Below are 12,593 nucleotides of genomic sequence, written 5' to 3'. Positions count from 1 at the left end.
CATTGATGCAGTTCTTACAGTGAGGTGTCCGTGTCACGGCAACTCAGTGGATGTGACATGCATAGGTAACATGGAAGAGTCCGCGGCACGACATAACCGTGAACGTCAAAAGCGCGCCGACAACACCGCGGCACTAAAACCGCGATGTCAAAAGCGCGCCGACAACAGTGCGCCGACAACAGTGCGCCAACAACAGCGTGCCGACAGAAGCGCGATTTAATTTAAGGTAAGGTTTAGGGTTAGGTTTAGGGTTAGGTTTAGGGTTAGGTTTAGGGTTAGGTTTAGTTAGGTTTAGGGTTAGGTTTAGGGTTATTTTTAGGGTTATGTTACAGCGCGCTTCTGTCGGCGCGCTGTTGTCGGCGCGCTGTTGTCGTGCGGTTTTGATGGCACGGTTTTGTCACCGCGCTTTAGTCACACGCGCTTTAGTCGACCGCGGTTTTGTGGTGGAACCGGAAGAGTCAGCTTAAATTCATTAGCTGCCCACCTCCAACAGCCAGTAATCCTTGAAAGAAAAAGAGGAGGACTGATTTAAAAACAAATAAAAACTGAAAAATGGCCACCTTCTCCTGATGTTTTGGAACCTCTGCACACGATCATGGCAAATGAGATGTTGAAACCATATATGCCATTTCAATCTCTGCCATTTTTTTTTTCTTGAAATGGGGCACCTGAAAAGGTGTCTGTCTCCATTGCCTACATGTTTGCGATCACTGCAGGGATCCATCAAGTATAAAACTGTATGTGAGAATCACTCTGAGAGACGCTACGTCGGAATGGTCAGATGAAAGGCAGAATAGCCCACAGTTGGATAGAATACAGAATAACAGGAAGGGACCTTGGGGGTCTTCTAGTCCAACCCCCTGCTCAAGCAGGAAACCCTACACCATTCCAGACAAGAGGCTGTCCAGTCTCTTCTTAAAAGCCTCCAGTGAAGGAGCACCCTCAATTTCTGAAGGCAAACATTTCCACAGGTTCATCATTCTCCTTAGGTCCAGGTTGCTTCTCTCCTTGATTAGTTTCCATCTGTTGCTTCTTGTCCTGCCCTCAGGTGCTTTGTAGAAGAGGTTGACTCCCCTCTTCTTTATGGCAACCTCTTAGATATTGGAACAGTGCTATGAAGTCACCCCTGGTCCTTCTTTTCACTAGACCACTAATGGATAACCTTTTGGCCGCCGTGTTTTGAAAGCATGTATGTGCGTGTCCACACGCATAATGCAATGCACGCGCAATACCCCTTGCATGCCCCACCACCTGCACAAGCATGCAAGACGCCCCGACGCATAAGTAACCCCCCATGCTCCATTTTGAGCCTAGCGGGCCTCCCTGAATCCTCCTAAGACCAAGAACTGGGCACGAGAGGAGCATGCCAAACCCCAATGCACTCCCCCACATGCGCACGTGACCCCCCCGCAATCCCATGCATGTGTATGCATCTCCCACATGCACCCATGCATGCACATGCATATGCATCTCCCGCATACACCCCGCGCATGCGTGGCAAGAGACCCAAAATTTAGCTGGCCAGTGGGGGGCATGCATGCATGAGCTGATTGACAGCTTGCTTGCTCTTAGAGAGGGCCCCGAGCAGGCAGTAGACTCTGGTTCAATTCCTGCAACCATTCTTCATATATTTTGGCTTCCAGCCCCTAATCGTTGTTGTTGCTCTTTTCTGCACTCTTTCCAGAGTCCAAACAGTAGGCAGGACAAGAGTGTTTCGAAGCACATCCTGGGCGTATCTGTTCCACATTCTCAACATGGCATGTCTAATGTAATGATGTTTAAAATCCACATTAACCTTGACTTTGTTGTGCCACAAATATCCATGCCACCCAAATCCCAGGTTGTGTCCTCCTAACCCCAAAAGCCTTCCATTTCTCAGCAACACCCACTCTTTCATCCAAAGCAAACATCAAGCCACAAAATACAATTCCAAATCCGGTAAACCTACTCCTCCTCTTCCCTTTGCCTCTTGCAACACCTTATACTTAGCTCCCTTGCTACGCAAATTTAGCTATCTCCTTCTGCTACTGTTTAAATTGCACATCAGTTGTCAAAACAGGTAGTGCCTGGAACAAAAACATTATTCCCAGGCAACATGTACATTTTCATTACCTAATTTTTTTTCCTCACTAGTAATGACAGCTTCCCCATCTCCATGAAATGTACTTTTTAGTTTAATTCAAATGAATTCGACGATACACGACTAAGTTCGGGTGATTTATCGGGAGTAAATCCACAGCAAATTCATTCAGGGTTCTTGACGTACTATAGAAGTGCTAGCCATTCCTTCTGGAATGTGAACTGGGATTATTTCCCAATCCAGTCCACAACCCTTACTATTCCCCTTGTACTAACACCATTAAAAATTAAAAAAATGTTGATCTACAGTTTTTTTTTTAAGGGACAGTCAGCTTGGAAGTGGGATAGTGTCTAAACAGTGCAACCAGCACCAGTTTGATTAAGGATAATAGCTGTGTAGTTTAGCCTTTTCACAGTTACGGAATCACTAGTATAGGTTCCCTAACCCTCAGGCTGCAGACTGGTACCAGTCCATGGCATGTTAGGAACTGGGCTGCAGAGCTGGAGGAAAGCAATGGGCGAGCGAAACTGTACATATACAGTATCCAGGTTGCATGCTTCCCTTCCCCCTAATGAGAGCAGCTGTGAGTATTTTTGTAGGAAAGAAATAGAAATAGAATACCAGAGTTGGAAGGGACCGTGGAGGTCTTTAGTCTAACCTTCTGCTTAGGCAGGAAACCAGAGGTGGGTTACTACCAGTTCGCACCTATTCGGTAGAACTGGTTCGTCAAATCTACCGAACCGGTTAGAAGAGGTTCCACCAGTGGACCCGGAAAGCAGGCCACACCTACAAAAGAGGTTCCAAATTTTTTTGAAACCCACCACTGGTCCTTGGATATGATTGTTCTACACTATCATGCTCATATTTATAAACCTCAGTGCCTCTGTGAAAGGTAAGGATGACTACTGCGTTTGTGGTGCAATCAGAACATTGCGTGTGTTGAAGTTGTTTTAATGCAAACCAAAGATGCCTTTTAAAAAACAAGCATACATCATATTCTTATGTATGCCAGTGCTGTGTGTGAGGTAATTTGAGGTGGTTCTGACAAGTGTCGTCGGCATCTTCATATCCGGTCACATGGGCGGCAAGCCACTCCCACAAAGGAGGCCACACCCACAGAGTAGGTTCGAACAATTTTTGAAACCCACCACTGCAGGAAACCCTGTACCATTTCAGACACATGTTACCTAATCTCTTCTTAAAAACTTCCAAGATTATGAAATATGAGAATGGAGGCGATTTGGTAAAATTATTTGCAAAGCTTTATTTGTGTATTTTATGAATGTGAATGAATGAATAAAATTTCCATATATTATACATAGATCTTTGCACTCAGGGTTGGGGGAAGGATAGATGGTTGTGTTAATATCCTATATTAATTTTTCAGTGCAATATAGTGCAAGGCATTATACATATTTTTTTTCCTCTGTGTATAATATTTTATTTAGTTATGTATTGCTAAGATAGTACCTTATGAGATTAGTTACAAATTCTGTTATATCCTGTTTCTTTTCTGATCCTAGGACTATATGATTTATCTCCTAGCGTGGCAGATGAAACCTATCTTTTAGGCTCCAGCTTGTGTCTGGATGTGCGTGTGTTTAATCTTGTTACTCTCCTGCCTTCTTCCTTTACAAATCCATAATACCGAATTGCTTCTTTTGGCAATTTGATTTCTGTCGTTCAGCCTTAGAAGCAATATGAAACAGACACTGCAGAGCACAGATCTTTCTCTTTTTAATGGGATGGGTTCTGGAAGTCCTGAAGCAATTTAGATCTTCACCGTGTTCTTTGAGGAATAGCTCTTCTTGCTTTTGAATTAATTGACAAAGTCAAAATCTAATTCTGGGCTCTGGGGGGTGGGGGGAGAGCATGTCAGCGGCAAGGGAAGAAAAACATAAAAGAACTTGAAAGAGAGCAAACACGTTGCTCTCTGCAGCTGGATGTTTGATCTGATTAAGCCTTATTTGTCACCTTGGTTTCATCTGCAAGAGCTGCAACACTTCAAAGTTGCTTAGTTCAGCATTAGTTCAGCATCCCAGCATTTTAGGTGTCTTTTTTCTTCAGATCCCAGATTCCTGGATACTTCTCCTTACCTAATGGTCCAATGTTCCTCATCCTGATGCTCTCCAGATGTGAGGGAACTGCATTTTCCAAAATTCATCCCTAGCGTGACTATTCTCAAGTCTTGGAAGTTTGGCATTTTAGAATTCGACCTTTTGGTTATTTGACTTTTTGACCCAAGTCTGTTACACAGGTTATACCCAGATACACCTTGCCAACAAAAGTGCAGATAGTCAAGGCTACGGTTTTCCCAGTTGCAATGGATGGCTGTGAAAGTTGGACCATAAGAAAGGCTGAGGGCCAAAGAATGGAAGCCTTTGAACTCTGGTGCTGGAGAATACTCCTGCGAATCCCTTGAACTGCAAGGCGATCCAACCGGTCAGTCCTAGAGGAGATCAACCCTGACTGCTCTTTAGAAGGCCAGATCCTGAAGATGAAACTCAAGTACTTTGGCCACCTAATGAGAAGGAAGGACTCCCTGGAGAAGAGCCTAATGGTGGGAACAATGGAGGGCAAAAGAAGAAGGGGATGACAGAGAATGAGGTGGCTGGATAGACTCACCGAAGCAGTCGGCGTGAGCTTAAATGGACTCCATGGGATGGTAGAGGCCTGGAAGGCCTGGAGGAACATTGTCCATGGGGTTGCGATGGGTCAGATATGACTTTGCAACTAACAACAATGACAACAATCTAGATTTATACATAGCCAAGATCTTAGATTGTTATATAAAGTACAGTTGGCTAGGTCATAAGTCACAACCTACAAACCATTAATGCAGGCTTCATGTTAAGTCAGAAGCAAATAAACTTCTTTATCCTTTAACTCCTGAACCCAGTCATTTAAGATGAACTTCTGGACATCATGAAGATGTCATTAAGAGCATCAAGATTCCCAGGTAGTTTTCTTATTAACAGGAAAAACTACCGGTATATCTTGATGCTCTTAATTTCCCCCCCCCCCCCCATTTTCCAGTTGCAATGATACAGGAGAATGACCCTAAGGGACAAGGGGAAAAGGTGCTGTCTAAGAAATGATCAGACAGAACTCAGAGAAAGAAACTTGGGAAAAGCCCATCAAAGCAGGCAGTTAAAAATTTTAAAATTCTAAAATACCCGCACCTTGCCTGGCTACTTCTGCTTCGACTCTTTAAAGAGTGTTGGGGTTTTGGAAATGAATGTGCCATCTGGTTCCAGTTTAGCTTTCAAACCTAGAATTCCCTGAAGTAGAGAGAATCCTCGACATAAAACAATTCATTTAGTGACCATTCAAAGTTACAACAGCACTGAAAAAAGTGACTAGTTATGTCCTAGTTATGACTGGTGCACCATCCTCATGGTCAACATGATCAAAATTCCAACACTTGGCAACTGATTCATATTTATGATGTTTGCAGTGTCCTGGGGTCAAGGGGGATTCCCTTTTGCGACCTTCTGACCAGCAAAGTCTATGGGGAAGCCAGATTCACTTAACAACCGTGTTATTACTGGTTAAAATCCAGTGGCAAGAAAAGTCGTAAAATGGGGCAAAATTCATTTAACAACTCACTTAAGAGCAGAAATTTTGGACTCAGTTGTGGTCATAAATTGAGCAATACCTGAAGTACTGTTTCAAATTGGCCTAGGTTGCTAAAAGTACTTTAAAGGCCAAAAGCTAAAACTACGTACTTTCATTTTTGTTCATATCCATCCAGACAAGCATCTCTCCATAAATCTGGATGACCCTGATTCTGTTAAGCTTTTACTAGTCTTTAAGAGAATAACAGAACAGAATAAGAGAGTTGGACGGGACCTTGGAGGTCTTCTGGTTCAATCCCCTGCTTAGGCAGGAAACCTTACACTACTTCAGACAAATGATTATTCAATCTCTTTTAAAAAAAATCTTCCAGTGTTGGAGCATTCACAACTTCTGGAGGCAAGTTATTTCACTGATTCATTGTTCTAACTGTCAGGAAATTTCTCCTTAGTTCTAGGTTGCTTCTCTCCTTGATTACTGTGAAGATCTGAAGTATTTTTGCCAGGAGATTAGATGAGCTGATGCGGTTTCTGTGATTTGAGGTTGACTGTTTTAAACTGGTGCATCATTTTCTATATGTTATGACTATTTTTTTAAACCTTATATGCCACCCAGATTTGGCTGTGGTATTGATAGCTATATAAATCTCTCTCTCTCTCTCTCTCTCTCTCTCTCTCTCTCTCTCTCTCTCTCTCTCTCTCTCCCTCTCCCTCTCCCTCTCCCTCTCCCTCTCCCTCTCCCTCTCCCTCCCTCTCTCCCTCCCTCTCTCTCTCTCTCTCACACACACACACACACTCACACTCTCACACACAAACACACACACAAACACACACACACACACACACACAAGTTGTTCTTGTTGCATTCGGGTCTTTTTCTGTGTACACCCGTGAAAATGTATGTATGTATGTATGTATGATGTATGTATGTATGTATGTGTGTATGTATGTATGTATGTATGCATGCATGCATGCATGCATGTATGTCTCAAGCAATTTCAACCAAACTTGGTACATAGATTACTTACCCTCTGGAAACAAATACTGTGGAGGGTAAAACACCCCTAATCAGGGTGTGTTTTCTGTTAAGATATAGCCTGTTGTGCCTTAAAATGGCTTCTACTGTACAGTGCTGTGGAGTTGCCGTGGTAACGGCTTCACAGTACTCCACAAGGGGGCTCCCTCTGGTAAGAGGGGAATATCCAACATTAGAAATTGCAGTGAAGTTCATGGAAGGAGGGTTGGGATAAATACATACCTGGACAGCCCTGGGTTATCATCTAGTATAACAAATAAATCGGTTACCCATTTTGCTACTTGCACAAGTTGTCTGAATCACTGGTTGGCTGAAGAAGACAGAGAAGAGCATCTTTTAGTTCAAACTATTTGAAGAGTTATTGGCAGTGATAATATCTTTATCATCCTTTTCTCATTACCTTGGTCTCTTGACCATGGAGTCTATCTGCTTGACATTTATCTTTGAACAGAATTAAGTTGGGCAGCTCCAAATAGCTTCTTTCTGCTCCTTCCACTTGGATTCTTAACTCCAGTTACCTCTTTGCTTATGAAAACCTAAGTATTGTGTTTTCACTTGTGGCTATATTCGTTCTGACAACTTAAGAGCTCCCAATTCCTGCTTCGGTTTTCCTCTTCAATAGTGAATGAATTGTTTTTGCCACGTTACCGTAAAAGGATTCCCCCCCCCCCAGCTGCCACTGTCCAGCTGTGGATTGTTCAAGTCTGTTTTCTGGAGAAGAAAACATCATTTGAGTTCATTGATGTAATTAAAAATAGAGAGGAAGGAGGCAGGAGGGGGGGGATGTTGATTCACACAATTAGGGACTGAAGTAGTTGGCAGAGTAGCTTTTGTAGTAATTAATGAGTGGCCAGTCCAGTTTGGGCATGGAGGGTGGTGACTGCAATGGGGTACAAGAAAGGAGGAGAAGCGAGGCCTGGATCCACCAATAAAACACTGCTGGTTTTGAAAATAGGAAGGAAGAGGAATTTGAGTTGGTGCACGCTGTATAATCCTTGTTCGGCTTCATTTGGTACAATCCTAATATTTCAGCCTCTTCCCTTTTTGCTCAAAATGTTTTGAAAGGACAGCATTCCCCATCTTGACTGGTTTTGATAGCTTTCTCTGTGAAGCGACGTTTAACCAATGTAGTTAGTGAAAATGAAATGAATGTAGCTTTTGTCTTGTCCCTTTCTTTGAACCTGGCCTCCAGTGGGCTCTTCCGAGGACTTGTGCAGTCCCTGAACTCAGAAAATGTTGCACACCCATGAAGAAGATGCTTGTAGCCAGAGATGGAAGGACATGAAAAAAGTAGAATGGAAATGTCTTAATTTAGGTCAATTTCTCTCCCCCTCCCCCTTGCAGGTCACGACTGTTGTGAAACCGTGAAAGTCTCTCTCTGTGCCACCAAGCAAGGCCACCCACTTCTGGTGGTGGCAGAAGACAGCTTGCAGTTCGTCCAGGATGAAGCTTATGACGCGGCGCAATTCCTGGCATCATGCGCTGGAAACCAGCAAGCGTTAAACTTTACACGTTTCCTGGACCGTTCCAGGCCACCCGCCGGGGACTTAGATTTTCTGGATGAGAAAGTAACTTTGGCGTTTCGTCACCTGAAGCTGCCGACTGAGTGGAACGTGTTGGGAACGGACCACAGTCTCAATGGTAAGATGTGGTAACGCTTTGTGCGTGCTGCAGATTGGATTGTTATGGTGATAATCAAACTTAGGGGCCGGTTCCCCTCGTCGTAATTTAGGCATACCGGACTGAGTTCTCCCTGCAAAATACAGCTGTTGAATCTTGTTTTCCATAAACCTGATTTATTCTATCAGTACGCTGTTTGTCTGCGCAGATTAGCTTTCTCAGCAATTTGCATTTGTGCCACACCACATAAATGAAATATCAGTCAAATGATTCTCTTGTTGTTAGTTTTGGTAGATGTTATCTGCAGCATTTTTACCCTGTGAGTTAAGCAAAATGACCATCAGGACAGTTGAAGTGTCATGAATGAGAACAAGATAGTTCCTTCCTAAAAAAGAGAGGGGGGGGAGAGAGAAAGAGAGTGCTAACTTTTGGGTATAAAAACATTAAATTAATGGTTCTTCTTTCGACTATGGAAATTCTGAGTCTCCAGGTCATGTTTGGTCCCAAAGATGCTTTTTCAAAAGGCAACTGGACTTCCTCAGTTTTTCCTTGAAGACGTTTCACTTCTAATCCAAGAAGCAGCTGCAGTTCCAATCCCCACTATTCAGTCAGAACTGAAGAAGCTTCTTGGAGAAGAGGCAAAACATCTTCAAGGAAAAAACAAAGAAGTCCACTTGCCTTTTGAAAAAGCACCTCTGGTTCATCATTCCTACTTCAATACCCATGGAAATGTCTAGAAAAGGCCACCGTTAAAATGAAATGGAGAACGGAGCATCGGAGGCTAATTTTATATATATTCAGAATTTTAACCTCGGCTGCTTTTCTTTTCTCTACCACCTGTATATTTCATATTTTTATCAACTGTTCTTTGTGGTCACGTTGTGGTAGGTATTCTTTGACTGGTTGGTTTTCCGTGATTGCAGCACACAGCTGACTGAACAATGTGACCATAATTTGTTTTTCCTTTGCAGAGATTAGTTTCCTTGCTATTTATTTAACAGATTTAACAGATTAGCAGTTGGAAGGGACCTTATAGATCACCTAGTCCAACCCCCCCGCTTAAGCAGGGAACCCTACACCATTTCTGACAAATGGCAGTCCAGTCTCTTTTTGAAAGTCTCAAGTGATGAAGCTCCCACAACGTCTGAAGGCAACTTCTGTTCCATGGGTTGATTGTTCTCACTGTCAGCCAGTTCCTCCTTATTTCCAGGTTGAATCTCTCAATGGTCAGTTTCCACCCATTATTCCTTATGTGGCCTTTGGTTGCTTTGGAAAATAGCTTGACATCCCCCTCCTCTCTGTAGCAGCATCTCAAATATTGGAAGACTGCTATCATATCTTCCCTGGTCCTTCTCTTCACTAGACTAGCCATGCCTAGTTTCTGCAACCATTCATCCTATGTTTTTAGCCTCCAGTCCCCTAATCATCCTGGTTGCTCTTCTCTGCACTTTTTCTAGAGTCTCAACATATTTTTTATAGTGTGGTGACCAAAACTGGAGGCAGTACTCAGTGGTCTTACTATGGCTTTATAGAGTGGTATTAGTACCTCACTTGATCTTGATTGTATCCCTCTGTTAATGCAATTTAGGATTGTATTGCCTTTTTTGGCTGCCGCTGCACACTACTAGCTCATATTTAGCTGGTTGTCCACTAAGACTCCAAGATCTCACAGTCACTGCTAGTAAGCCTGGTTTCACCCAGTTGTTATGTATACTTTTGGTTTTTCTTAACCTAAGTGTAGAAGTTTACTTTTCTCTTTTCTTTTACGATTTGCTTTTGGGTTGACTGGCTTTATGCATAAATACTAGGGTGACATCACATATCCTTATCTTGCCCTCTTTACTCCCATTCTTTAAGCATTCCATTTATTCTCAGGCACAGTTTACTTAGCTCACATGCCACTCTTATCCTACTCAACCATCAACTTGGAATTCCATATTTGTGCAATGCATTCCAAACACAAGCCTGTTCACACAACTTTCTCACATTCCTTAGCAAAATCTGATTTGCCTGCCACAATGCCATGCTGCGCTTTTGTCCCATGTTAGAGTGGGACAACAAGAATTAGCTGTCTATTGGCATTGAACTCATGTGCTTGATGATTTTATAATATACTACTACCAATAACCCGGCATTGCCCGGATATTTATTTATAGGGGGGAAATATCCGGACCAACCATAATTTCTAATTTTGGATTTTTCCCCCTTACCAAAGGGAGCCCCCTTGTGGAGTACTGTGAAGCCGTTACCATGGCAACTCCACTGCAGGGTACAGTAGAATCCATTTTACAGCAGTACAGTAGAATCCATTTTAAGGCACAACAGGCTGTATCGGAATAGAACACACACACCGAGGGGTGTTAAGGATGTCTTACCCCCAACAGTATTTGTTTCCAGAGAGTAAGTCATCTGTGTACCAAGTTTGGTTGAAATTGCTCAAGGCGTTCCAGAGTTATTCTGGAACACAGACACACACAAACACAAATATAGATAGATAGATAGATAGATAGATAGATAGATAGATAGATAGATAGATAGGTAGGTAGGTAGGTAGGTAGGTAGGTAGGTAGGTAGGTAGGTAGGTAGGTAGGTAGGTAGGTAGGTTAGATAGGTAGATAGGTAGATAGGTAGATAGGTAGATAGGTAAATAGGTAGATAGAGATTGATTGATTTTGGAAATTCAAGATCATAAAACATAAAATAACGGGGTTGTAAGGGACTTGGAGATCTTCTAGTCCAACCACTGCCTATGGTAGGAGATCCTATACCACTCTGGATTTTCTTTGGGCTTGATGGGATGGATATATGTGATCCTAGAATGATTAACATAATAACAGAAGATAATAATAGAGCTAGAAGGGCTGCTGGAAGTCTTCCAGTCCAATCCCTTACCCAAGCAGGAGAATCTAAACCATTTCAGATAAATCTGTTTTTAAAAGCCTCCAGTCAGATGGTTTTTGTGCTACTTTTTTTTTTTAAAAAAAATTGTGGACACTATCAAGATCCACTGTTGATAGCAAGGGCATATAAATGCAATGAAATCAATCAGTCAGTCGTTCTTGGAAGACCAGTCTTATTCTCGTTTTTCTCAGTTGTTCAGCCCTTATTTATTCTCCAAACCGCTCTAGAATTGCTTTAAGGCCAACTCTGAGCAGTAAGTCCTTCTTAGCTGATACCAGGCTGAGGCTATAATGTCTTCCTGCCAAAGTTTAATCCAGATATATTTAGCCCTGCAAGATCCTGCAGCTCTTTTGACTCTTAAGGGCAGCTCAAATTTGCGCGGGAATAAATGTTACGTGACTCAAAGCAACAACAATATTGCTTTCTAACGGAGCATATATAGGCACCAACATGTTGATGCCATTTGGAAATTTTCTAGGAGGGGAGCCATGCCTTTCCTCTCTGCGGTCACTCAGCTGCCGGTTCTCAGCCCCAATTTTGTCTGGTTTTAATTTTTTATACATAAAACAGGGCTGACAGATTTACGCCAGGAAAGAGAAGTTAACTCTCTCGAATGAATGGCGAGAATGAAATGAGATCTAAAAAAAAGAGAGAGAGAGAAAAAGACGAGAAACGTTTTCTAATTTACTTATTACTCTTGATGAAATGCTGCTCAAAATGGCCAACGGGACTTAACAAGAAAGAACAAGAACAGACTTGTCTTCCAAGAATGAATCAACAAAATGATTTTAGCTGCAAATGGGTCACACGCAATGCTTTATATTTTCTTTTTAACTTAAAAAAAAAAAGGGCTACTATTCATAGGGCTTCTGTGATGTACACAAGGCTGCGCTTCTGCAGAGAGCTCTGATTTCATTTTTAGGATGACAGGAGGCAGCTCCCAATCCCCAGGGCTGCAAAATGATGGGAGGTGAGTCACGTTGGCTGAAATCACAGAAGTTGTTGCGGTGACTGTAGGTTTCCTGTGCTGTGTGACCTCCCTCCTGACTAGCAAAGCCAGGTTTCATGATGAAGTTTGGAAGCAGTTTGATGATGAAGCTTGGAAGCAGAATTAATTGCTTTGAGGAGGAGGTAAACAGCAGACAGAGGGCACTGTTTGACACTGAACAGATCACCTTGCTAGACGCTACTCTTCTTTAAATGATGGTGGAAATGAAGAAGGGGAATGGAAGGAAAATAAGGGGTCACGGGTTGAATTATTCATGTGCCCTCTGAGTTTGTGTTCTGACCTAGGCTTCCCCAAAAAGCACGAGGCAGATTTCTGGTCCCGACAAAACTCCTTTTATTAAATGAATGTGAATTCTTCTCATTCACATTCAGT

General features: G+C 42.6%; 1 protein-coding gene across 1 annotated transcript in view; it reads left to right on the top strand.

Moving 5' to 3' along the window:
• Positions 1–12,593, top strand: part of LOC116519576 (A-kinase anchor protein 13-like) — a 204,194-nt gene that overhangs the window by 116,576 nt on the left and 75,025 nt on the right. The window contains exon 5 of the mRNA XM_032233524.1: positions 8,036–8,332. Within this exon, the coding sequence (XP_032089415.1) occupies positions 8,036–8,332 (297 nt within the window). The remainder of the gene's footprint in view (positions 1–8,035; positions 8,333–12,593) is intronic.

The sequence above is a fragment of the Thamnophis elegans genome, chromosome 16 (genome assembly GCF_009769535.1).
Source record: "Thamnophis elegans isolate rThaEle1 chromosome 16, rThaEle1.pri, whole genome shotgun sequence".
Lineage (NCBI taxonomy): Eukaryota > Metazoa > Chordata > Lepidosauria > Squamata > Colubridae > Thamnophis > Thamnophis elegans.
This window is presented reverse-complemented; position numbering and strand designations above follow the sequence as displayed.